Source organism: Balaenoptera acutorostrata, chromosome 15, assembly GCF_949987535.1.
Source record: "Balaenoptera acutorostrata chromosome 15, mBalAcu1.1, whole genome shotgun sequence".
Classification (NCBI taxonomy): Eukaryota; Metazoa; Chordata; class Mammalia; order Artiodactyla; family Balaenopteridae; genus Balaenoptera; species Balaenoptera acutorostrata.
In genome coordinates, this window is record NC_080078.1 from 22,214,183 (window position 1) to 22,240,629 (window position 26,447).

Below are 26,447 nucleotides of genomic sequence, written 5' to 3' on the forward strand. Positions count from 1 at the left end.
CAGGACGTGGACTACCCACCACGTCCTGGTCAGGGATGCCCCCGGTGAAGAGGTAGATGCCCTGTGATTGCTGTTTGTCTTTGTCCTTGAAGTCCACTTCCACGGCCTTCCGCAGGGCGCTGAGGACATTCCTGCTGCCTTGACACTGCAGGCTCAGGACCCACCTGGGGGGCAGGGAGGGCCAGGCTGAGGGGGAGGGCGGGGAATGGAAGGCGGTTGTTTCCTGATTCATGCCTGAGTCCGTCGGAGGGCAAAGATTCTAGAGAGAGCTACTTTCTAGGGGAGGGGGGCCAGAAAATAATAGCACAGGGGAGGCTGACGTCAGACCCAGCAGGTCACCTACCGCCAGGCGCTTTGTAAGTTGCTATGGCTCGCGGCAACCATCTCGGGCCTCCAGCTTTCAATGGTGCTTCCAAACCTTGGAAAAAAGGAAAGAGGGCTTGTTCTTAGGGGGGAAATACGTGCCCCAGCTCTTTGGGCTCCCCAGGATTTTAAGGGGGCAAGATTTGGATTACACCGCCAAAATGTTAGGATGCCACTGTCCTGGGCCAGCCACAAGATCTCCTTGCTGGTCATGACACGTCTCAGCACATTCACGGTGGGAGCAGTGCTGTGCCCTCAGTGGAGACACAGCCAACACCAGTTTGGCCAGACTTCCCTCCTGAAGAAGGGTCACTCCCTTCTCTGTGTGGACTTCCTTACCCTCAGGGAAGGAGTCGTTTCTCCCTTTTTAGCTCTGATTCATCCTCACAACACATTTTTCACTCTCCATCTGCACTATAGCTTTTCTTTTGTATATGTATCAGCTCATTTTCCCTATGAGACAGAACTTAAATCTTTGAGAAGAGGATTTATCCCCTTTATCAAGGAAAAGATGTCCCCTCTCTGGCTCAAGAGCAATTCCTCCACCTGGGCTCTTGACTTCACCACCACCAATCTCTTCTGAGACCTTGCCCACAGTGACCTCTCTCCCACACACATGCCCAGCGTCTACTTCCGTCTTCCCCATCGCCTCTCTTAAATATAACTTCTTCGTCTACCAGCTACTTCTCTCTCTTTCCTCTTCCCCCTCACAGACATGCTCCCTAGAAAAATGGTGTTACCACCTCCTCCTCATCTTCTACTTCTCAACCCACTGCAGTCAAGCTTCTTCCCCGGTTCTCTGATAAATATTAACAAGGACTTCCTTTCCCCCTCCCGTGGAAATATCTCTATTATAGTTGGATAAAAATTCTAACAATATACAAAGAGTGAAAATTCCTCCAATTTTATCCACCCCCCCAATTTCTGTTAACTCTTTGTTCTATATTTTTTTGGATTAAAAAAAAAATAAATGTGTAGGACTTCCCTGGTGGTCCAGCGGTTAAGACTCCGTGCTCCCAATGCAGGGGGCCCGGGTTCAATCCCTCGTCAGGGAACTAGATCCTGCGTGCCACAACTAAAAGATCCCACGGGCTGCAACTAAGAGCCAGCGCAGCCAAATAAATAAATACATATATATTTTTAAATGTGTAGGTAAATACATATTCACAGAAGTGGAATTACATAACCTATACTACTTGTTTCCTTTCATTTGGACTTACTGAGGACTTTTTCTGAATGCGTTCACATAAATCTCCCACATTCTTTTGAATAGTTGCATAGAATATGCATAGTTGCATATTCTAGTCTATTCAATAGAATAGAATTCTATTGTCAGGATTATTTTACCAATTTCCTCTTGCTTTTTTCCAGGTTTACCAATCATTAGAACTCTGCACTGAAAGGCTTAATCGAAGGAACAAAGAACATACACTTAAAAGATTTAGTGCTTGCTTCAGCAGCACATATACTAAAATTGGAACGATACCAAGAAGATTAGCATGGTCCCTGCGCAAGGTTGACACGCAATAAATTAGGAGTTTGAGATTAACAGATACACACTACTATATATAAAATAGATAATCAACAAGGACCTACTATCTAGCATGGGGAACTATACTCAATATATTGTAATAACCTATAAGGGAAAAGAATCTGAAAAAGAATATATATATATATGAAACTGAATCACTTTGCTCTACACCTGAAACTAACACAACATTGTAAATCAACTATACTGGAATAAAAAAATTTAATACAAGGGCTATACCAAATTACACTTCCACCAATACTTTCCAAGAGTGCCCTTTTCACCAAATTATCATCAGCACTGGGTATTATCAATCTTTTAAATACTTGCCAAAATGAATTGCAAAACACATTATATCTCATTGTTTTCCTATCAGGGAGCGCTATTGCCAGATTCAGTGGATTCCTGCATTCTTCCCCTTCCTTTTTTGCTTCTGCAGGCTCTGTTTTTTTTCCCTTGGGAAAGGGTAAACACCTTTCTCTCCTGGTTTTCCTCCTGCCTTTCTGGCTGCTCCTCTCATTTCTTTGGCGGTTCCCTTTCTCTGCCCACACTCCAAATGGTAGTTCTTCCCAAGTTCTGTCCTTGGTTGTCATCTCTCCCCCTTCACGACTCCACCAGGTGCAATTCATGCCTTCTCATGTCTTCAACCAAAATGCTGATGGCTCGCAAACCCGTATTTCTTGGCTAGAGCTCCTAACAGGAGAATCCCCAGACTCTGAGGATCTCAAACTCTATATGTTTACCTTCCAAGCTCTGCTCCACCTGGTACATCCTCTCCTCACCATTCCCTCATCCCCTACAGCCAAACAGTGACTACATTCTGTAGATTCTAACTCCCCCGCACCCCTCACAGGCCTCGCTGTCTTTCATTCCCACTGCCTTGGCTCAAGCCCCCTCTACCCCTGCAGTGGTCTAACGGGTCTCCCCTCCAGTATCGCATCCCTTCAGTCCATCCTTCCCCTTGTAGCTCGAGCGTTTCAAGATTATTACTCTTGCTTAAAATCCTTCAATACCTATACGTCCTATAGTATAAAAACTCCTCTATAAAGCCTCCATCACCTGGTGTTTTATTTTGTTTTTTGCTCATGCACAGTCTCTCCCTCTCACCCCTTATTCACACGGGACTATTCACACTGACAGCTCCCCAGGGTTCTGTAGCGCATCACACCTCTGTGCCTCTGCTCGTGCTTCTCCCTGTACCTGGAATGCCCTTTCTCCCCATTCCCCCCATCACTCCCATGTGCTAGGCAAACATGTACTCATTTGTCAAGACTCAGCTAAAGGGTCACTTCCTCTGTGAAGATTTCCTGACCTCACTCTACCCAGGTGGAATAGACTGACCCTGGCTTTGAGCCCTCACAGTCCCATATCCTCCCTTTTACTTATTTCTTCAGAAAACATTTAATAGCACTTATATTTTGACACGCCTGTCTCCTACTACTAGGCCATGAATTCCTTGAGGATAGGTATTGTGTGTTTTAACTTCTGTATCCCTAATGCGTGGCATAGTGACGGTGCATGGCAGGCTTTCAATAAAAGTTCGTTGAGTGAATGAATGGATGGATGAATGAATGAAAATATTGTCCAAAATGCTTCTCTAAGCATTTTTTCTGTAGAATTTATTAGGGAAAGATTAGACTCTGGTACAGTTTAATATATAATATTAACTGCTGACTTATTAGGTTTAGAACACTCCCTATTTCATGTGAAATTGCATAAAAAATATATATATAGGGCTTCCCTGGTGGCGCAGTGGTTAAGAATCTGCCTGCCAATGCAGGGGCATGGGAAGATCCCACATGCCAAGGAGCAACTAAGCCCGTGTGCCACAACTACTGAGCCTGCGCTCTAGAGCCCGCCAGCCACAACTGCTGAAGCCCACGCACCTAGAGCCCGTGCTCTGCAACAAGAGAAGTCACAACAATGAGAAGCCCGCGCACCACAACGAAGAGTAGTCCCCGCTCGCCACAACTAGAGAAAGCCCACACACCACAACTAAAGAAAGCCCGCACGCAGCAATGAAGACCCAATGCAGCCAAAAATAAAATAAATTAATTTAAAATATATATATATAACTATACATATATTTAAATTATATATAATTATAGATTAAAAATATAAGTAACTATGTAGATAGAACTATAACTTAAATATATATAGTATTCTATATCGTGATATATAATTTAAATGTATATGTAGTTAAATACTTGTTATATATGGAATACTTACATTTTAAATTTAAGTTTATTTATATTTAAAATTTATATATAAAATATATAATTTAAATATATAGTTATATAGTTTTAATTTATATTATATATACTTATATATAATTTAAATATACAGTTTTATATTAATTAAATCATATAGTTTTATATATAACTGTATAATTTAATTCTATATAGCTATATATAATATACAACATATAACTATATGCAAAAATTATATTGATATATCTATGTATAATTAAAATTTATAATTGGAATTCTGAGTGTTTGAAATACTGTGGCTTGCTAGAACTGAGCTAGGAACCAAGCCTGGGGGCCCTTCTTTTTCTCTTTTGTGTTTATCAGCTTGGTAGCCAAATGGGGCAATGGGCTGAGTTACTTTATCCTGGCTGATCAAGCAATGTGTTTTGGGGCCGCTTATCACCTTCGCCCCAGTGGGACTGTCCTGCAACCATTTAATTATTCAATGCCCCAAACAAGATCCTTCAAATCAGATAAACTGATGGCCCTCCTAGGATGCTGGGTGCCCATACATCTGTTGTCCTGCCAGAAGCCTCAGCCCAGCGATGGCATCCGAGTGCACACGCCCTCCCCACCACGGGAAGCGGGAAGCAGGAAGCGGGAGCGTACGTGATGATGTTGAAGCAGTCCTTGTTGGACAGCTGCTCCTCCAGCAGAAGTCTCAGGGAGTGCTGGATATGAATAATGTACATGGAATTGGTCACAGAGATATCGAGCAGTATAACCACCCTAAAAAGAAACACAAGCTTTAAGAGGAGAACCAAACCTCTCAGATAATGTTTATTTTGTTCCATTTTACTATTTAACGTTTTTTCCAGGGGAGTTCTGCATGCCAAGTTCATAGCTGGCCAAATCTCCATGGTCTGAAGTCAAGACAGGTGGGTTTACAACAGTAGAACCTTCTCTCCAGGAGGGTCTATCATGGTATAAAGCCTCGTGGTGGAGATGGTTTAAGGACAGGGCTGCATATAATGATTTCGTACATTTCCTTGTTTTAAATTACTAGCATTCAATATTATTATAGGTTGGGGTCTATGAAGGGAAAACAGAAACAAGCTAAGCAAGTTAGATGGGGAATTAGGCATAACTGGGGCCTCTGGGGAAATGTATCTTACTATTTTCTCTCTCTGTTTTAAGATCTCTAGTGCTATTCAGCCTTCTCCTTTTATTACTTCAAATCTTATAGTCCCATCTCCTCCCCCCGATTCTCATTTTGAGGCAGCTATGGATAGCAAAAGAAAATCCACTAGATAGAGAGTCAGAAGACCTTGGTTCAAGTCCCACTTCCTGTGTGGCCTTAGGCAAGTCACAATACCTCTCTGGTCCTTGGCATATTTAACTATAAACTATTTATAATGAGACTCTTCATAGGGTTGCTTTGAGAATTAAATGATATAATAGATGAATAGTATTACAAAGCATAATACTTGGTAAGTGGTAAGGCATCAAGTAAGGTGTGGAAGTGATAATGATATTTTGGATACCTATTGGTTCTCCCTACTCAGCATCCATTACCTCTTCTCACAGCAGCATCTTGATTTTTGGGGGGCGAGGAGGGGGAATACCTCTGTCTCTAACAGTCCATTTGAGTTGGGTAGAGCTGACGCCAGCCCAAGCTTTAAGAGTGGACATTTGACCCCTGGCAATCAGAACATCAAACCCTCTTGGCCCTAGTGAATAGCTCAGGGATGGACCCTTGCCCAAAGCCCTGGGAGTGCCAAACTGGAAGGAAGGAAGTTGGGAGCTTTGGGTGGCTATCTTGCTACCTGGAGGGGCAAGCCAGCCTGAAAACAAAGCGAACAGAGAGGAAAACAGAGCTGAGGGGTGGAGAGAGATTCCTGACATGCATGAACCTCTGGATCAAGCCATGCCTGAAGACAGGCTATTAAATCTAGTCTAGAATTTTCAGTTACCTTAACCAGACTTCCCTGATTTAAGTCAATTTGCACTTAGTTTCTGTTGCTTTTTAACAGAAAGATTCCTGAGTGACATTGTTGATATTGAGTGATGCTATTGTTGATGTTGGGGATGATGGTGGTGACTTTTCCCTCCAGGGGTTCTGCTGAGTGATTACTGATCCTTAATCTAAATGATGCTACCAACAGGGAATTCATGAGTTGGTTGAGCGCTGTGTCACACATGACACCCACGAAGGACAAGAACACTACTGGGGGAAGGTACCTTTTTTCACAGACGGTGCCCCAGATTCTTCTGCTGGCCAAGGAGAGCCACTCGATCCGTCTCTCATACATCCGTGTAGCTCTGCTGAGCTGTTTCTGCAAACTCATGCGCCACACACAGTGAGTGACTGCGCAGAGCATGGCTGATTAAGGGGTCTGGGGGAAGGGAGTGTACCCCACTTGGTTTCTGGGAATGGTGGGTCAAGGCCATGGGTATCCAGGCAGTACAAACATTCCGCTAAAGCATGGACGAGTCTGCCACAAGATCAGGAAGGGAAGAGTCAAAGTATTTCATTGCCTCAAATGGGGAGGAGGTAAATATTGACCCAAAGGATCAGAGGCTTTTGATCCAGGTCCCTGCCTGGCATCCAGGTCCCTGCCTGGGGAGGAGGTGGAGAAAACTCCAGAGGGGCCTGTGGGTGAAGCACAGCCTCTGTTTATAAGAGGGAGTTCAGTCAGTGGCGTGGTGCCTCCACATTCCACCCATCTCCCTCCCCGCACCCCATATTCTGACTGATGGGACCCACCACTGACCTGGTACTCATACAGGAAGGGCAGGTCCACGTGAATATTCTTCATTGTCCCATCATGCCATTCAAATTGTACCATTGCCTTCTGCACTCAGGTGTGGCCAGGAGGGGAGCAGGTGAACAGAAGCACAGGTGGGGAAGGATTTTAAGTTTAAATTGGCCACTGGGCTCTCCAAGTGAGATGCAAGAGAGGGAAATGGGCTCTTAGCACATCTGGGGTTGGATTATGTCCCTTTTCCCCACACACCAGGCCATTGCCTTGTCTGGAGCTGGCAGCAGAGGGCCTTCAGGATACAGTCCCCTGAATGAACTGTGCCTTACAGCAAGCCAGCTCCCTTCTCAGGAGGCTCTTCTGAACATCAGAGTCTTTACTACAAGATATGGTCGGAGGTTTGGTAATAGCAGAGTTGCAGACCTTAAAACATACTAGCCATGAGTTCTTAGGTTTGGGAACCCAGATGGGCCTTCATGGACACTTTGAAAATCAAATTTGTTCATTTTGTTCTTTCATCCTCCACCAAGTTGTCATACCTCTAACCATCACTCTTTCCATCCAGTCATCCATCCATGGGCTGCCAGAACTCTACATCCCCACACTCTCTCTTTCCTTTCATTCTTCTGCCTTTCCACTGATCTTTCTTTTCCTTCCTTTTCTTTTTTTTTTTTTTTTTGACCGCACGGTGCGGCATGTGGGATCCTAGTTCTCCGACCAGGGATCGAACCCATGCCCCCTGCAGTGGGAGCGCAGAGTCTCAACCACTGGACCACCAGGGAAGTCCCTCCACTGATCTTTCTATTCACCCATTACCATTATACCGTCCTTCCATTCTTCCATCCTTCCTTTAATCTTTACTTTCATTCTTTCGTCTTTTTTTAAAAATATTTATTTAATTAATTAATATATTTATTTGGCTGTGCCCGGGTCTTAGTTGCAGCACATGGGACCTTCATTTCCACGTGTGGGATCTTGGTTGCGGCATGTGGGATTTAGTTCCCTGACCAGGGATCGAACCTGGGCCCCCTGCATTGGGAGTGCAGAGTCTTAACCACTGGACTACCAGGGAAGTCCCCATCCTTTCATCTTTTTTATTTTATCCTGTCATCCATCCTTCCATTTTCCCTCCCATCCTTCCATCTGTTCACTTTTCCATCCATCCATCGATCTAACCATCCATCCATTCTTTTACCTATTCATTCATCATTTCCATCCATCCGCTCATTCATCCTTTTCATTCTTCTTTCCATCCTTCCTTCCACCCACTCAGCCACCATTCACTGAGTGCTTACTTGTACTAGATATCGGGGATAGAGGGTTGGAGAAGAGCTTTTTCTTTTAAAGGGCTCATACTTTGGTGGGGATTAGACATGTAACAAATACACACATTAGCACATTACAGGAGCGATAGTAGAAGTCTGTACAAGGTACAGCGAGGACACAAAGAGAGTGTGTTCTGAATGGGGAGGAGGAAAACCTCCGTGGAGGAGGTGACCGTGGTGCCCAATATACTCCCTCTTACCCCAGTCTCCCAAGTTTCATTTTCGTATCTTTGAAAAACAGCAGTTAGAGTAGATTTGATGAGAGTTCTAGAGTCCTGGGTGGACTCCACCCCACTCCAGGCCCTCAGGCCCTTGCTCCTTGGGCTCTGTCTTATGACTTCTATTTCCTGAACATTTCAGAAAGGAAATACCACACAGGAGCTCCCCTGCAAAGGACTGGACAGAACTCTGAATCTGAGTTACCTCATAGATAGTTGATGATACTGTCTTCCGGAGAATAGGCACAAATTCCTCCACGGGAGAGAATGCATTGGGTGCCAGAACCTGATAAAGGCTGAGCTTCTTGGCTGTAAAAATAAATGGTGGGGTTTGAGGCACTACTCATGAAGCCCCAAAGGGTTCATTCCTTTCAGTTAGTCACCTGAGTCCTGGGTTCTTCCCTCTTTGGGTATTTACCTTTCAGGCTATTGGTCTTTAGCCATTCTGCAGAAGTCTTGTCCAAGTTTGGGAACTCAATTGTGAGGGGATCCTCATGCTTTGGGGGTTTAGGCAAGAGACTCGTGAGTGGCCTCTTTGCAATCTCTGTGGAAATCTAATTGAAATGAAAAATCATCCTTACATAATCATATTTTACAGCTGGAAAGTCCACAGTCTCCCCCACCCATCCAAGGGAGCATCTTAAAACATTACCTGGTAAACTAAAGGCAGTTCTGTCTTCCCCTCCCACTATCCCCATCTGCTTCTCAGGAGATTTCTGGAATTTCCAGGAGAAGAGAGAGGTGTACCCAGAAACTCACTTCCTCTTTCATTTGTCCGTCCTCCTCACCCCTTCCCACCCTTACCATTAAGATAAGCACCTCGGACTCCAAGATGACAGGTGGCCCTGCCGAGGGCTCAAAACATGAGGCTCCAGGGAACTGAAAAGTAACTCCTGTACCAAATCATTTAGGGAGCCCTGATCTAGCCCAGCCTCCCTCGCCCACATTTACAACCAAAAACCTGAGGTTCTGAGAGGTTAAATCACATAGCTCGTGTATGAGGAAAACACAGAACAGCAATTCCCAAACTTCAGACATTCGAGCACCTCCTTCATGAACTTTGCTATGAGTACCACTGTACTGTTATTTACTTAATATTTTAAAAATCAAACATATAACATTAAATCTTTTTAATTATTAATTTTAATAATATTAATTGAAATTAATGTTAATTTCAATTTTAATTTTTGACTTCCTTTTTTGTACTTAAATAATTTTAGAAAGATCTATTTCTGCCATAATGAGCTAGTTTTAAATGCATAACATTGAAAAGAATATTAATCTATGTATCACCTTATAATCATCTTGCAAACTACAAGTAGTACATGCGTTTCATTTGGGGAAACATCTGGCAAGGTTTTGGCATCAAACAGACCTGGGTTCAACTGAGACTAATCAGCTTCCCTCTGTGATCTCAGGCAAATTATTTAAACTCTTAACTTCAGTTTTCTCATCTGTAAAATGGGGGTAATAACATACCTACCGCAGACTGTTGTTGTAAAGATAAAATAAGGCATTTAAAGAATTAAGCATTGTGCCCATCTTATAGTGAGCACTCAGCAAATGAAAACTATTATAATACTAATAATTATTGTTATTGTTTTAGATAATCAGTAGAAGAGCTGAAACTAAAATTTAAAATCCCAGTCTAGGTGCTGTGTTTCTTTCACTACATCCAGCCAGGTCAAAACGTCTGGTACCCCAAATCCTTAGATTCATTCTGTGAAGCTATAAACAAACGCATTCCCAATTCTCTTCGGTACGCAGCTTTAACGGTGATTGTGTCCATAAGCTTTCTGAGTTACTCTGCTGATGTTAAATTAAGCGTCCCCAAGCAGGGCCTTTGCCCTGAGTGAGATACTGGTGGAAAGACCGTCTTCAAGACAGCCTACAGTGTGGTTGAGGTTTTCATCGTTCTCCAAACTGGGGGGAAGGGAGGGGCAGTGGTACGGGGAAGGGGTGGCAGGAGCCTGCTGGCCTTTCTCTGAAATAAATCTTTCAGTTAGAAAATCCACCAGGATCCTTCCAGCGGAGGCCTGGGCAGCTCACAGCTGTTGGGACAGCGGGGGGCGGGGCCTCGCTTTGTTCCATTTTCGGGACTTGCGTGACAGGTGAGACAGGAGACCACGGTGAGGCCAGCTGCGCGCCTCCGCGGAAGGTCTGAGCTTGGGGCTCTCACCGCCTACCTCGTGCATCAAGCCGGTCGGCTCCTCCCAGGGGGCGCTCTGGTGCAGGGCTTGGACGTGGCCCCGGAGGCTCTGGGCCTTCTGGATTTCTGCCAGGAGCTCATCCACCTCCCGGCTGCTGTAGATCTGGAGGTGGCGAGGGCAATCAGTCAGGCAGAAGTCACCTGGCTACCGGCAGTGGCCAAGGCGGGAAAGGACAGGCAGCCACGTGAATCCCTAAGGCGGAGCGGCAGGCTCTTTAAAGCGGATGTTATAAACCGGGGTCCATGTGCAGGACAGAGCCTGCGAAAGTCAGTGTTCCATTTGTACAGTATTGGCTTGCAGTGTTTTTAAACAATTGAAGGGCTGCCTAGCCTTAAAAATGTGAAGAAACACTTTACACCTTCTAGGATGACAATAATAATAATAATGATGATGATGATGGGGGGAGGGGAGCGGGAGAGAGGGGGGAGGGGGAGGAGGAGGAATTGGAACTGTGGGATGAGGGTGGAACTGTAAAATGGTGCAGCTGCTGTGGAGAACTGTTTGGTGGCTCCTCAAGAAATTAAACAGAATTACTACCTGACCCAGCATTTCTACTCCTAGCTTTATACCTACAGTAATTGAAAACAGGGACTCAGATACTTGTACACCAATAATCACACCAGTTCACAACAGCTCAAATGTCCATTGACTGATGAATGGATAAACAAAGTATAGTATATCCAGAAAATGGAATATTATTCAACCCAAAAGGAACAAAGTTCTGATGCAGGCTACAACATAGATGAACCTTGAAAACATGATGCTAAGTGAAAGAAGATGGACATGAAAGGTGTATGATTCCATTTATATGAAATATCCACAACAGGTAAATCCCTAGAGACAGAAAGCAGATTGGTGGTTACCTGGGGCTGCAGGGGAGGGGGAACAGGGAATCACTGCTTTAATAGGTACAGAGTTTCCTTTTGGGGGGATGGAAATGTTTTGGAGCTAAATAAAGGTGGTGATTGCACAACATTGTGAATGTACTAACTGCCCTTGATTATTCACTTTATGTTATGAGAATTTCACCGCAATTTTTTAAAAATGTAAAGAAATCACACACATACAAAAATCCAGGTTTCTGGCTCTTGTTGAAAAATCAGAAGACCTGGCAACACTGGTGGTCACACTCCTACAGAACACCCGGCTGGGGCTGCGCGGAGGTGCCTCTTTAGCTGCGGCAAGTGCTGTTTCGTTCACCACACTCCTTACCGCTCACTGTTGTGTCCCCATCAGAATCAGTTGTCATTTTTTGTCACCTTTGCACTGTTGTTTTGCCCATAATAACAAAGAGAATGAAATTTGTTTTAACCATACCTCTACCAAGAGTGGAAAAACAACAGATAAGCCAAGAGGTTCACAGGTTTTAACAGAAAATATTTCTTAAACCAGCCAGTTTCATTCACTCACTGTACTTTCCTAGCCCCTGGAGTCTGTGACTCCTCTAGAGTCTGGGCAATGAGGTAACAAGAAGGGGTTCTGCCCAAGGAAAATGTTGCCTGACCTTAGCTCCCTCGTGGGAAATGTCCGACTTTTCGACCCTTGAACATACTTGTGAGATGCAAATATTCATGTGCTCACGGCGATTAGGTTAGCAGGCAAGGCACAGCCTATTAGCTGAGCAGACGGCTGGATTCTCAATCTGCCAAGTGGATCTACCCACACATTTGTTAACTGTCACCTCCATTGTAGACACGGAGTACGCGATGTTATTATTAACCGGGACAAGGATACTAATGGATGGATTGGTATCGAATTACTTGCTCATTCAGAATTGATTGCTGTGCGTCTCCTGCAGTAGGTGGGGTCCATCTAGGAGAGAGAACTGAAGCAACTGCTTCAGACTCAGAGCGCTGGTGGGAGCAGAGGTGGGCCGGGGCCCATGTTGATGGCAACTGGATAGGGATTCAGGGTTCTACCGGTGCGTAATCAACTCATCATACACACCGACGAAAGGATCTCTTGTGACTTCATGTTGTTTCTGTTCTTCCCACATATTCATTTTAACCTGATTTTACCTTTGTAAACCCACTGAGTTGGGGAGGGGGGAAAGCAAGCACACACACAGCATGGTCTCTCTGGCCCAGATTCCCCAGGCACAACCTTGGAGGCAGGCAGGGATGGGAGGAGGGGGCAGTGTGTTGGCCCAAGGGCTTACCTCTGTCTCTGGGCTGTAGCAGTGGTAGTAGCCCCCAAGAGCTTCTGCAAGGTTCTTCAGAACAGCCTGCGGGGATGGTGACAGGGTGAGCCGTCACTAGGGCCATGCCGGTACCTTAACAAACTTTCTCATCGTCTGAGCCTCCCAACTGAGCTTACCAACAGGAGAACTAGGTACAAGGAGAGTTGTGTTCTGGTCCGCAGCTTGGGGGCCTCAAAGGCTGGCCCAGCTCTCTATAGCCAATCCAAGGGAAGCCTTGGAGAATCTCGATACTTACAGGGGGCACCTGATCACTGCATTTGTAGGTGACGATGTGGGTGATGAGGTCCCTTCCCATGGTGGACTGTTGGATGTACTCAGACAGGATTTCAGAAGGCTGATCTGGGCTGTGCAGAAGATGGAAGAAGAGAAGGGGACACCTCAGCCTGAGGATGTTCCCCAGCAAAATGGTAATTCCCAAGGAACATCTACCAAATCTCATCAACCACCTGTGTCCCGGGTCACCTGTGTAAGATGCAGGGCTGAGCGGGCCACAGGCCTGGCCACCCTGGCTGCCCCGCCCCAGCATCTGTGGACAAATGGCCTGGAAACACAGTCCTTCTCTCAAGCGTACGTGAAGAGTCTTGATGGTCTTTTCTCTAACAGTGGTTTGGTTCTCCAACCCCTTCATGTTATCAGCTTAGGAAAGGAGACCTACCAGCTTCCCATTATGGTCACCAGAGAATTCAGCCCCTTCAGAGCAAAGATTTTCTTCAGAGCTTGCAGCAGATTGCTGCCTCTGTCAGGCTGCAGTTTCTTTACCCAGAGCTTGAGTTCCTGGAGGCTGGGGGAGAGGATAACAACCTAATAACTCTTACTAGGGGCCAGGCCCAGGACAGGTACGAGCTGGTATAAATCTAACAATCATTCTTTGAGGTGGATAACTTTATTCCCATTTTATAGATGAGGAAACTGAGTCTCAGAGTTAGGACTTGCCCAAGGTGATACTGTAAGCAGCTGGCAACGCTGAGATTTCAAACCAGGTGTGACTCTAGGGCCTGAGCTTCTAGCGACTCTGCTACATGGGGGTCTGGGGCTAAGCTCCTTTCCCCTCCAACTCTCCTGGGAGGCAGACCTCAGCCTGAAGCACAGAGTTAATCCCTTAACCCTAAGAGGGCTTGAAGAGAAGGCACTGAGGCTGTGTGGCTACACTCCACGTGGGTTGGGATGCACACCACTCGCGACGGGGAAAATGACATAACACAGAGCTTTCTTGGTTAAATGCCTCATGCGGCACTAGTGAGACAGCCCTTCTCTTTCCATTTCTCTTTCAGTCTGACCTCCCCCTGCAAAAAAGACCCCTCAGCTCATTGCCAGTAAGTCTGTCTTTCATTATTATAACTGTTTGAATCTCCCTTTTAAACAAAGAGAACAAATCCCAGGCCTGGCGCCCTCTCTAGCCAATAGGTTTCAAGCTGGAATTTAATAACATTGTTTTGTCTGCTTTCATTCTATTTATTTTTATAGCAACTTTCTAATTATGGTAAGTGATACGGGCTTCTCAGTTATGGTATTGATAGTTGCCTTCAAAGTAAATATAGCGTTGATATTTTAAAAAATCGATAATAGTACAAGTGGCACAGAGTAAATAATAGTTCAGGTGGCAGGGATATGACAAAAATCACAAGGGAGGACCAGGAATAATTGCAGTTGAGGAACTCTTGGCTAGATGGTCTCAAGGTGACTTCCAGGTCTGACATTCCAGAGCTCGGGGGTTGAACAAGAGTGGAAATCACAGTAAAAAACACTCTTACCCACTGAGTACCTGTCCCATGCCAAGTACTCATTTTTCACTCATCTTCACAACAACTCTGTGAGAAACAGTTGTCCTTGCCTCATTCTTCTAATAAGGGAGTTAAAGGACCTGTCAAGATCCCCCAGTAGCTGTCAGAGCCAGGATTCAAAGCCTGCGCTGCCTGAACCGGCACTTCTCTACCCGGAAGGGCTCCTCTTTACAGCTAGTGCTGGGCAAGGGGACCTCCGTCCCAGAAACCCAAGCATGTGGTTTTCCCTGGGATCTGCTCTGGGCTTTGGAATCCAATCCTGACTGCCATTTTGGAAAAGTTCCCTAACCTGAGTCCCAGTCTCCTCATCTGCAAAACGGGGATAGTAATCCTATCCCATGTGTTGGCTATAAATATTAAGTAAGAGAGTACATGTGAAGTGCCAAGCATGGCACCTAACACATGGTGGATGATCAAGGCTACTCCCTTCATGGAAAAGAGATATCTATTTACTGGCATAAGTAAGTAGAAATTCTTACCTTCCCCCTCTCCCCACCTGCAAAAAACCCTCCTAACCAGAAACTCCCAAAGGACTAGCTCAATAAATTACAGTATATCTACACAGTGGAATACTATGCAGCTATTAAAAAGGATGAGGTTGATCTCTGTGTATTGAGAGAAAATGACAGTCAAGATTAGGTGCAAAGCCAAGATGCAAAACAGTGTAATGTGCTCCTGATTATGTTTAAATAAGAGAGGATAAACACACAGATGCATGTATGTGCAAAGACTGTGGAAGTTGATAGAAGAAACTGTTATTGGGAGATGAGGGGGAACTAGGTAAGAGGGAGACTCATCTGCTATTATTTATCCTTTTATTCTGTTCCAATTTTTGAAAATGAGCATGTATTATTTTCATAATAATAAAACTACCTTGCTAGTTTTCTGGGTAAAAATGGTGTCTCATCTTTTCATTTTGTGGTGCTCGTGGGGTGACTTTTCCAAAAGTTATTGGCTCCCTGTGTTTCTGCTTTTGTGAATTGTCTCACTTATCTGTTGAGGGTCTTGCACTTTAATCATGCAATAAAGACACTAACACTTAGAGAGGAAGATGACCAGGTAGACATCCGGGCTAAGGCTGGGCAGTCACTCACCTGGAGGTGCCGACTTCCACCGGGCTGGGCCACAAGCTGCCGGTGGTGGTACCGAAGGACAGGACATACAGCTTCTCCTTGTGGCTCAGCTGCTCATCAATGAGGCTCTGGTGGGCAAAAGGACATCGCTGGCTGCCAGAGCCACGGACCACGTGGAACCTGGCTCCACCTCTCACGCCGTGGCTGGGCCCTCGGGCTGGGGTGTGAGCCGCGCTGAAACAGGGTGGCTTAAGGCTCAGCTTAGTAGCCCCACGTTGACATTTGCTTGCTGCCCATCCCAGCCTGCTCCTGGCTGTGCGTGGCGGGTATGGGGCCCGGGCGGTCAGCCCACAGCTTGGCGGGCCAGTCCGGGAGCCGGGCTCTCACTCACACTGAGCGCAGACCACGTGCTCTTCTGCCGCAGCTGCTGTGCACTTGGGTCATGGGTGCAGTGGGATGGGGACCCACCTCAGCATGTGCTGTGGTTGGACCCTGAGCACTTCACTGTGGCACCCAGGGAGGAGAACGGAGGTTGGGGGCAGCGGTTTCTGTCCCGGGCGTGTGAGTTGGCGATAGAGCGATGGGTGCGGGGCCAACCCATTGCATGCTCTCAGGCTCAACCTGGTGAGTATCCAACAATAAGATAACTCATCCCTCTTCTTCCCGGCCAGCTACAAACTTCACCTGTTACTGCCAATACGAGCCTTGCCCTGGCTAAGACTGGACCAGCCCAGCTGGGAGATCTTTGGAAACCGGGCCCTGGGACCTGTCAGGAAGGGGGGCCTGCATTGACACCTGTTCCCTGACACCTGCTGAGACCAGGAACAAGGGACAAGTCTGGAAACTGGCCCATGTTGATCCCTCTAAAGAGTCCTGGGACCAGCTGTTGCTGCTAAGGTCTCATTCAAAGCTCTAGAGGTTCCTCTAGGAAAACAGACCCTCCATATCACTTCACAGAGACTACAGAGGCTTTTTTCGATGCCAGACTCTGTACTGAGCACTTAATTTGCATGAACTCCTTTTGTCCTCTGGTGACCCTGTGAGGTGGCAACCGTCATCATCCCTGTTTTACAGATGAGGTAACATGGTCACACAGCCGAGAAGCGGTGGAGGTGCCTGGGGTTTGACCCTAGAGTTCTTAGCTTCTGAGTTACGGCCAAAGGAAGCAGGATAGCTCCTTGTCTGGAAAAGGCTGGAAGCCCGTGCTGTGCTGAAGTCAGTCCAACTGATTACCACCTGCGTGCCCTCCTTCCGGGCTCTTGAGACAAAATCAGGTGAGTAGGGACTGCTGTGGTGTGAATACTAGAAGCTCACACTGCAGCTGAGAAAGACTCTGAGGCTGGGTTTTGCAGAACTCAACATATATTTTTTTTAACTGTAGGTGCTAATTAAGTGTGAACTGTTCTTTGCAAAACACTCCACTTTGCACTTGCTATAAACAAAACCCATTAGCAAGCTCACAAGGGGAGGGTGGGGTGGAGGTGCCAGTTCCAGGTCCTTCTCTGTGCCAGAGAGACTTACCATGAGGTCATTTTGGAACTCTTCCTTCTGAGGGCCACTGCTGACAGCTGACACATCAATGAGGATGCCAACTCTGGCCCCCTTGATGAGGCCAAATGCCTAAAACCAAAGAGGGCGTGCGGAAACAACCAGCACAGCTCTGTGCTTCTACCAACATTTTACTGGGCAGCTCTGTGTAGCAGACGTTCAAGCGCTCCCCGACCTCAACAAGAAGCTGCAGAAGGAAGACCCATTTTATAGAAGAATGCTGCAACTACTGAAGCCCTTGCGCCTAGAGCCTGTGCTCTGCAACAAGAGAAGCCACCGCAGTGAGAAGCCCGCACGCCGCAACGAAGAGTAGCCCCTGCTCGCCTCAACTAGAGAAAGCCCACGCGCAGCAACAAAGACCCAACGCAGCCAAAAATAAAATAAATAAATTTAAAACAAACAAACATGCATTCCCTTAAACCTAGCCATTGAAATTCTAGAAACTCATCCCATAGAAATAACTGGAAAAGTAAATAAGAGGGAATTGGAGCCCAGTGATGCCAGATAGTCCCAGTTTTTCAAGAGAAGACTGAAAGCAGACATAAAAGTGAAATATCAGGATTTTAAAATCTTGCCAACTAATTCAAAAAATAAAACTATGGAGGCCAAGAAAAACATGGTTGTAGGGCCAGACCTGCCTGCGTGCCACTGGTTAATAACCCCTGCTTTTATCCTCTGCAGATATGGAAACGGACACCCAGAGAAGTGAGGCCTTGCTGACAGCAGAGTCGGGAACTGGGCCCAGTGATGGACTATGCATCACTCCAGGTGCCCCAGCACCCAGAAGACTCATGAGCTGGTTTACAGGTGATTGCTTCCCTGGAATCCAGTCGGGGCTTGTTTCCTAGCTCCTAGGTAACTCCATCAGAAAGGGGTAAGGGGAAGAAGGACCCAACCAGCAATCCCTGCCCCCTTTGTCAAAAGTGCCAGGACAGGTGTGATGTGGGTAGGCAGGTGAGAGCAACATTCTCTGAATGGATGTTTGTGGAGTAGGTGAGGATTTCACCCCTCTCAGTTCTCTCTGCCTGTGTTACCACGTGCAACCAGAGGGGGCATGCCACAGCTGGAGATGTGCATTTGCTGACCTGTCTAAGCAACTGAAGATGGTTCTGGATCTGAGATGTAGACTACACCCTGGAATCGGCCTGGATAGTAGAGGTGGGGCTTGGGGGTGGGGAGCATGGATTTCAGCATCTTGCCTGTTCCAGGGTTTAAGAAAAGAGTTGAGGATTGCCTAAGGTGAAAGCAAATGGTGGGCCAGAAAAGCATCAGTGGAAGAATATAGGCTAAAACAAATAAGAAAGCAAAATAAAGGTTAATTTGCCCATGATCACTCTTCTACTCTTTGGGTCTGAGGAAAACATTTAATCAAACTTTCAAAAGTTATGTCCAGATGATCAGCCTTAATCATAAATCTCATTAGGGGTCTGAGGTTAAACGGTCCAGGGGATTTCTGCTGTTCTCACCCAGGATCTGTTTCCTTTTCTGGTAACAGCATTCTGGCTTTCCATGTGCAGCCATCTGTCTCCCTTTTCTCAGTCCATGAGGTTTGGGGGGGACTCACCCAGTCTCCCCCAACTTCCCTCACCCCCTGTCTTTCCCCAGGAGTGAGCACTTGTTCCAGGCCCAATCAGTTAGTGCATCTCATCCTCTTGGCTATGATGACTGGTCTAAATTGGTACAGAGAGTGTCAATCCCAGGACTTGGGAGGGTGTACTGGGAAAGCAAGGTGAGATCCTTTTTGACATGTCACTTTAGCTGGTGACATGTAAGCTTAGAGCTGCTGGTGACCATCTTCCCAAGACTGGGGAGAGCCTTCCCGAGAGTAAAACCAACCCAGGGGAAAGCAGAGCTCAGAGACAAAGAATGACATCATTTGAACCCCCGGATACAGCTGTGTTTGAGTTTTTCATTTCTGTAGGTCTAGAAATTCCCTTTTTAGCTTTGGCTAATGTAAATTGGAGGTCTAGCACTTGCATCTGAAAGGGTTCTAACAAGTACAGGTGGAATGAGTGAAAGGGGGCGAAGAATGAAATCTATTACCTTCTTGCTGTTTTCTGTGAGCCACTGCATTCTCTGTTGATAGAGTTCAATAGCTCTGTCAAAACACCAGGAAGACTTTTCATCCAAGGTCAGCTTCATCACTGAGCAAAACAGCCACTTACATACATGGAAGGAAAGTGCAGATGGGACTTTCTTTCTTTTAATGTGTCTAAGGTATTGGGAGAATATAAGGCAAAATCTAGCAAAGGGAAAACTGAAGGTCTTTGTTTTCTGGGATAAAGGATGGAGGGGATTGTAAAAGGGATCAAGTGTGTGTGGGGTCCTTTTGCTGATGCAATCAATGTTCATTATAAACGGCTGTGGTCTGGTGGAACTAGGTGGGCTTCGAGGGAGGGCCAGTCTATGGAGGATGGGGGGGGCGTTCTCATGAGGAAGGTGGAAGAACATTCTTGCTCTTCTCAAATCTGTCTTCTCAGGTGAGACTTCCTAGTCACCTGGACATGATCATAAATGCACAAGTGAGGCAACTCAGCAGCAGTTTCTCAGTGGATTGATGAACAAAAAACTTAGTTTTTGAATAGTAAGTGGCCAGGGGAATTTCTTGAGTTTCCCTTATTGCAAACTATTCCAGTGGCTGTTTGGAGACCAGCCTGTAACAGGCACTCAAGTTAAGGACTCAGCCACGTGAATTTAACTGAATTGCCCTCACTGAGGCAGGTGGGATTTGGGGGCCCAGAGAAGGGCAGGGAAGGCCTTTGGATATAAACTCATGGGCATGGGGCAGTGGGCAGAGTCATAAGGCATGCATGAGTGTGGGTGCAGGTAAGGGCATGGGCAGGTAATGAGACGATGAGACGAGCTTGTCTTTGAGACCCAGCTCTGCTGTTTACTAGCTGTGTGACCTTGGACAAGTGTGGTAAACTCTACAGCTTCATCAGCTCCAGCATGAAGATAAGAAGACCTTATCCAAGTCAATTTGCCAAAAGTTAGTTTACTGAAAACCAATTCTCTTAAAATCAATTTGCCAAATGACCAATTAACTGAAGAGACCTGAAACATTCCTTAAATTGCTGGATTCACAATTAAAACCAATCAACCAAAATATTGCAGAAATCTTTAAAATCTGTTTAACCTTCCAACCCAATAAAATTTGCTATAAAAGTTACAGTTACAATGATTTGATAAATTTGGCAAATAGGTTATTTAGTAATTAACTTTTGGTTAACAGTCTTGAGAGTAACACTATATTTTGAGTTGTTGTGAGGATTAAATAAGATAATGTGTGCAGGCAGCCCTTAGCAGAACTCCTGACACATTAAGAAATGTTGGCTATTAATTATTATTCTAACCTTTTAAGAAACCTCAGGCAAGCAGTAATCATGGCCCATAAATTGCTACACCGGGGATGGATGGTGCTGTCAAAATCTGGTTTGGGGGAATTCCCTGGTGGTCCAGTAGTCAGGACCCCTGGCTTTCACTGCCAAGGGCCCAGGTTCGATCCCTGGTCGGGGAACTTGGATCCCACAAGCCTCTTGGTGTGGCCAAATAAATAAATAAATAAACCAAAGAGAAGCTTTAAAAAAAAAAATCTGGTTTGGAAGTGGGGAGCCTGAATATTTTTGACATACTTCTGTAAAAGTATGAACCCAATCAATCTGTCATCGAAAGTGGTCCCTCTTAACCATTACCCATCAGACGAGGCTGTGAAGTTTTATGTTTTCATCCAAAGGGACCATGGATTTTAAAAGGCTGAGAAAAACTGATATGGTCCAACCTCGTTATTTGCAAAAACAGGAAATTGGGGCTAGAAGCGGGAAGAAGCCTGCCCAAGGTCCCACAGAGACTGTCGTTTGAACAAAGTCATTTTCAGGCTGCTCAAGCCAGGTACTTCTTGAGCTCTTGGGTTGTTGGGAAGACACTGAAAAACATACTTACTCAGAAAGCTTGGATTCGAATTGGTGGATGGTCTGGGTGGAGATGTGCATTTTCCTGGTGACATTGCTACCCTCCTTCCTGAAGAAGAAAAGTCTTATGAAAGGGTCTCTTGGGCTCAGGGGGATGGACATGTCTTGCAGGCTTGGGGGGAGAGGGGAATGGCTTCAGACTCACAGCATGGCTGTGCCCTGGCTTATCAGGTCAGCCAAGGTGAGTTTCATTGACTTTAAATTGTGCGTTAAAAGCCAATCTTCTGAATCCTCCCAGGCTGAAGGCAGCTGGGTCTCATCGCCCTGCAGCCTCTGCAAGACAGAAGCCAGAGTCAGCCAGAAACCAGTGGAAAGAGAGGGTGAAGCTGAGGGTGGTTTAGGTTCCCTGCACGTGGGCCCCTAAGGGGTGCCAGCCTGACCGGTCCCACCCGAGAACAGTCTGTTCAAGAACTCGCCTTGCTGAGGCAACAGGCAAACGCGGAGGCCTGTGCTCGAGGCCAGTTGCCCGGAAATACCCGTTCCCGTCCCTCACCTCATCCCCAGTACGTGTCTAGAGGAGTCCAGCGCCACTCGCCACATCCTGCCTTGGGAGAGACTGAATACACAAACCCGCGGTGGCTAGACCCTGTACGGCAGCAGAACTCCGGCCCACAAGTGTAGCAAGCAGTCCAGGGAGTCAGACCACAACCTCTGCAGCAACTGGACCGGGAAGTCAGGACACTGGCAGTGACTGCCAGCTTGCCTACTTTTCATCCCCTTTTCAGCTCAGGACCAACCAGAGAAAGCCAAACATGCCCCCAAATCAGTCACAGGAGACGCCGGCTTCTAGTTAGCCTGCCTCTGGCTTCCTTCAGGGGACACCTGAAGCTTTCCCTTTTTTTCACCATAAAGCTTTCCTTCTCCCCTGCCAACCTTTGAGTCTCTGTCAAACACAAGTGGTGGTGGCGTCTTTGTTTATTTCTGTATTTGCATTCCCTGCATCTTTTCAGGTATATGAGTTCTGCCTCCCTCTCAGTCTGAGGGATCCTCCACAAACATTTGTTGACTGATGGAAGAGGGAATGGGTTTCCCTGTCCATTCCAGAGGCCAGAAACAGGAGCAGTGGGTAAAAGTTTTCGAGGAAGAATTTCCGAGCCATCACAGGAGTCTGGCCAGGAAATGAACAAGCCCCCTTGCTTGTGCTGAGTGACACCAGTGTCACTTACATAGTACTAAGCTCAGGACGTGGGTGGTGGCCTTGGTGATGGAGCTGAAGTCGTTCACAGCAAGCATTCAGCATTGGTGATACATTCTGAGAGCCAGAAGGTGGAGAGAGCTGACCTAAGACTCTGAGCCCACTTTGCCTTGTTCTGAGCCCTGCTTTGAACTAGGCACTGTCCCTGGTCCTAGGGCTACTGTGTGAACAAGATAGAAATGTTCTCGCTTTCTCAGAGCTCACATTCTAGTGTGGATAGATGGTCAGTAAAGAAAAGCAAAATCAATGATGTCCATAATTTCAGCAAGGAACAACTGTATTAAGAAAGCGGGGCAGGGCAGTGTGATAGAAAATGACTAGGGTGGAGATGGGGAGGTCACTTTAGCTGAGGTGGGGGGGTCAGAGGAGGCCCCTCTGAGCTGTGATCTGAAGGTTCAGAAGGAGCCAGCCCTGTGTGTTTCTGGGCACGCACAGTCCAGGCAGAGGTGGGCTTGGGGGCAGGGGCAGAGTGCTGGAAGAACGGAAGGGTGGCCACGGTGGTTGGAGTGTAGTGAATGCAGGGTAAGCGTGACGTGAGAAGAGGCTGGAAAGGCGTGCAAGGCCTGGAGCAGACAGGGATGCTGCAAGAGCTTCCGGCACGGCTGCCATTGTCTGTGTGAATCCGTGGGCCTTACATGTCGCCAGGGTTGGCTGTGACTCAGGGTGTGGGACACGGCCTTACAAGGGGAGAGGCCAGCTCAGTCCCACAGTGAGAGAAACCGCCCTGCAGCGTCCAGTGACTGTGGAAAGGGCCTGCGCGCTGCTTAGCCCACCGTGGCCCCCGACTACACCCAAAGATGGCTTTGCCTGTCTCCTGTGCACCTGCTTGAACCCTGGGTGGGTACTGCTTGGGCTTGTCTTTGTCAGGCTGTCCCTGTAGACAGTAAGGTGATAGACAAGGGGTTGAAATTATCTGCTGTGGCTGACCGAGCTGCATTAGACAGGATTAGATCGGACAGAGGATTCGGAAGGAGGAAAGGGCAGAGGAAGAGAGGGAGGGGAGAAGGGAGTGCAGTTCTGGGCCCCCCACTTACAAGCTTTGTGATGCTGGGCAAGCCCCGTGTCTCTTTCTCCACCTGTAAGATGGACGTGTGACGCTAAGATCTAGAACATGGCCTCGAGTGCTGCTGCATAAACGGTTCTTAACAGTGATTCTTGTTTCCCCTCAGGTTGGGTCATAAATAGAAGGTAACAAACAAACAAAGGCAATGAAAATAAACTGCTGCTATCATATTCCAGCTAGATAGTATTGGATGCCGTAAGTTCTGTGCCTGAGACCTTCTCACCCTCTGTTTCAAAAGGAAATTAGCAAGTGTTAAAGAAGTGTGAAAACACAAATAATTAGAGCAAACTCTTAAGAGTGCTTATTATGTGACAAGCACTTTCCGTATATTAACTTATTTACGTCTACAAAATAGGTTCCATCGTTATTAACCTCATTTTACTGACAAGGGTGCTGAAGTATTGAGAATTAAGCAATTTGTCTGGTCACACAGCCAGTTAGTGGTGGAGCTGGGATTCAAACCCAAGCAGTATAGCTTGAGCCATGCTCATAATCACGATACTATATTGCCTTTACATCACCACAAAACTGTGACTATCTTTGTGAAGGATCGAGAGAGAACTGACTGAAAAGACAACTTCCTCAGTATGTGATTCTCTGCTAATTAATGTCCTGCCCCAGGACAGCACCGCCTATAATCTTAGCCCCAGCTGCACTTAGGAAAATGCTGCTCTGCAGCATATAAACACTAGGTGTCACTCTTCTCATCTTTAGAGACAACCACATCCCTTTGGTAACACTGAACCTGGTAGACTTCTAATTCACCTCTCTTCCATTTTACTTGCATTTGAAATGATCCATCACGTTTTAGGACATGGATTTTGTATTATTAATATTTGAAGAGCCACCATTAAACACATGATAGATTTTGACTGTAGGACATACTGATTACATACTGAAGGATGTGCTTTACATACAGAAGAATAAGATCTTTGTGCTGGGGCAATCCTTTCCCTCTTTCCCACTGCTATTCATTTGTGAAGTAAAGGAGGCCCCAATTGTGGCTGATAAATAAGAGTGGTCCTTGTACACCTGGAAAGTCGTGTATTTGATAAGAAATTAGGTGAAATAAAGACTCATAGTATCAACATCTAAAGTCATTGAAAGAAGCCTTCAGAATTTCCAGACTCTATTTCCATGACATTTGCTCATTTCCTTTTAATTAAACTTGCTTTCCCATAAGTGCCAATACTGGAGAAAAGTAAAACACAACTATTTTCCTGATTTTTAATTGCTAGCATTAAAACTGTATTTTTTTGACTGATTATCATTTCAAAGGACCATTGTTAAACTCTAGTGTAGAATAGGTAGACGGTTATGGGCCAGACTTGCACGGACAACCCCTGATGACAGCAGTTTCTATGGTAGAGTGAATTGCGAGTTCTAGACAATCCACTCACCACCACGGCAAGAGAGCTCATCAACACATTGAGGGTCAGCCTAAGACCACAGTTCTGGTTATTCTAGAGGTTAATTCTCCTGCCATAACGTTCTCACTCCAATGGCACTTCCTGAAACTGATTTTTGGATCTAGATTTTAGGGAATCCTACAAGAAAAACAAATCTCAGGGAGGAGAATCTTAGAATTAAATTCCTTAGTCTTCAAGCTTTGATAACAAGGACAGTGATTTCACAACCCCCTGAATATTTAATGATATGGCCAAGAAGGCTATACAATTTCTATAAACAGCATAGAGATTCTTCAGTCACTTCTAAAGGCAGGGGATCAGAGATGAGTGCGTAATTAATCCTTTTCAGTCCTGAGATCCTACATGAAGAAAGAAATACCCAGAGTTTAACACATTCTGCATTCCCAGACTATGATTTGTAAGCACTGCCACTCAGTTAAAGCACTATGGTTTTTACCAGTAAGTCCTGTGTCTGGTTAATATGTGTAACCAGTAGTCCATTGTCTAGCTTTTGGCCACGTTCATTGATATTCTTCTGGTTCAATTGCTTCTTTGGATCTCTGTCATTGTTTCTCCTCATGCTAAAAAACACAAAGTAATTTGATCAATGCCCCAGCACCAGACGTTGACTCCACGTTGTCAGGGCCTCCAGAAACATTTTATTTCTGTGTAGTAAGTGGGAAAGTTTCCTGTGTAGATCCCGATAAAATGTGGACTCCAGGTTCATAAGACATTTTATTCTATTGTTTTGGTAGTTAGGTAACTGAAGCCCTCAGGTATAAGATGATGCATCGACAATTTACCCAGTCTCACTTAAAGGCAGGTATTTCCCCCTCAACGCCCGTGAACAAAATGTTGTTGTTGTTGTTTTCATTTGGAAAGTCAGAGAAGATGCTTACCAATGATTTTCCAGAAACTTATTATCTTGACCATGGAAGATATGACTAGTTTGTGTGGCCATTATAAAAGCACCCAATGCTTATTTTCCTAAGGAGGAAAAGAATACCAGAAAAGAAAAGGGTAAGTGCAGCATATAGACAACAACTCAAATGTTCTTTCATTCATTCATTCAATAAATACTTATTGAACACCTACTAGGTATCAGGCTTTGTGCTAGATGCTGAGGATACACCAGTGAACAAGGTAACAAAGGTTTCTCGACGTCAGCACTTTCGACATTTTGGACGAGCTACTGCTTTGTCGTGAGGCTCTCCTGTGCATTGAAGGATGCTTAGCAGGACGCCTGGCCTCTACCTACCAGATGCCAGTAACATCCCTGCCCCCCTGCAAGTTGTAACAACCAAAGACGTCTCTAAACATTGCCTAATGTCTCCTGGGGAGCACAACTGTCCCCAGTTGACAATCACTGAGCTAGACATTGTCCTTGTCCTCCCAGAAGGGGAGAGTGATGTAAATATAGTAATAACAAATTGTGGGAAGTACTGTGAAGGAAGTAAACAGGATGATATGATAGTAATCAGGAAAGGAATCTGCTTTGCATAGATCAGGTGATCAGTGAAGGTGTCTTTTGAGCTTAGACCTTCTTTTTTTTTATAAAGTATTTTATTTTATTGTTTTTATTTTATTTTTATTAATTTTTTTTTGGGCTGCGTTG

At 45.8% G+C, this 26,447-nt stretch overlaps 1 protein-coding gene and 2 non-coding genes across 3 annotated transcripts in view; 1 reads left to right on the forward strand and 2 right to left on the reverse strand.

The window, feature by feature from the left end:
* The window catches only part of VWA3A (von Willebrand factor A domain containing 3A), a gene marked incomplete at its 5' end in the record, with an annotated part of 44,809 nt that extends 18,998 nt beyond the window's left edge, over positions 1-25,811 (reverse strand). The window contains 18 exons of the mRNA XM_057529467.1: positions 20-164; positions 344-418; positions 4,750-4,869; positions 6,322-6,416; positions 6,855-6,935; positions 8,591-8,694; positions 8,804-8,939; positions 10,572-10,697; positions 12,754-12,819; positions 13,031-13,139; positions 13,451-13,576; positions 15,671-15,777; positions 17,171-17,269; positions 19,241-19,295; positions 21,137-21,214; positions 21,311-21,438; positions 25,290-25,413; positions 25,732-25,811. Of these exons, the coding sequence (XP_057385450.1) occupies positions 20-164; positions 344-418; positions 4,750-4,869; positions 6,322-6,416; positions 6,855-6,935; positions 8,591-8,694; positions 8,804-8,939; positions 10,572-10,697; positions 12,754-12,819; positions 13,031-13,139; positions 13,451-13,576; positions 15,671-15,777; positions 17,171-17,269; positions 19,241-19,295; positions 21,137-21,214; positions 21,311-21,438; positions 25,290-25,413; positions 25,732-25,811 (1,854 nt within the window). The remainder of the gene's footprint in view (positions 1-19; positions 165-343; positions 419-4,749; positions 4,870-6,321; positions 6,417-6,854; positions 6,936-8,590; positions 8,695-8,803; positions 8,940-10,571; positions 10,698-12,753; positions 12,820-13,030; positions 13,140-13,450; positions 13,577-15,670; positions 15,778-17,170; positions 17,270-19,240; positions 19,296-21,136; positions 21,215-21,310; positions 21,439-25,289; positions 25,414-25,731) is intronic.
* On the forward strand, positions 1,808-1,913 carry LOC114238832 (U6 spliceosomal RNA). Its single transcript, XR_003624102.1, has one exon. It is a non-coding gene; the product is annotated as a U6 spliceosomal RNA (small nuclear RNA).
* On the reverse strand, positions 7,842-7,914 carry TRNAG-CCC (transfer RNA glycine (anticodon CCC)). The gene has a single exon. It is a non-coding gene; the product is annotated as a tRNA-Gly (tRNA).
* Positions 25,812-26,447: the final 636 nt, after the last annotated feature.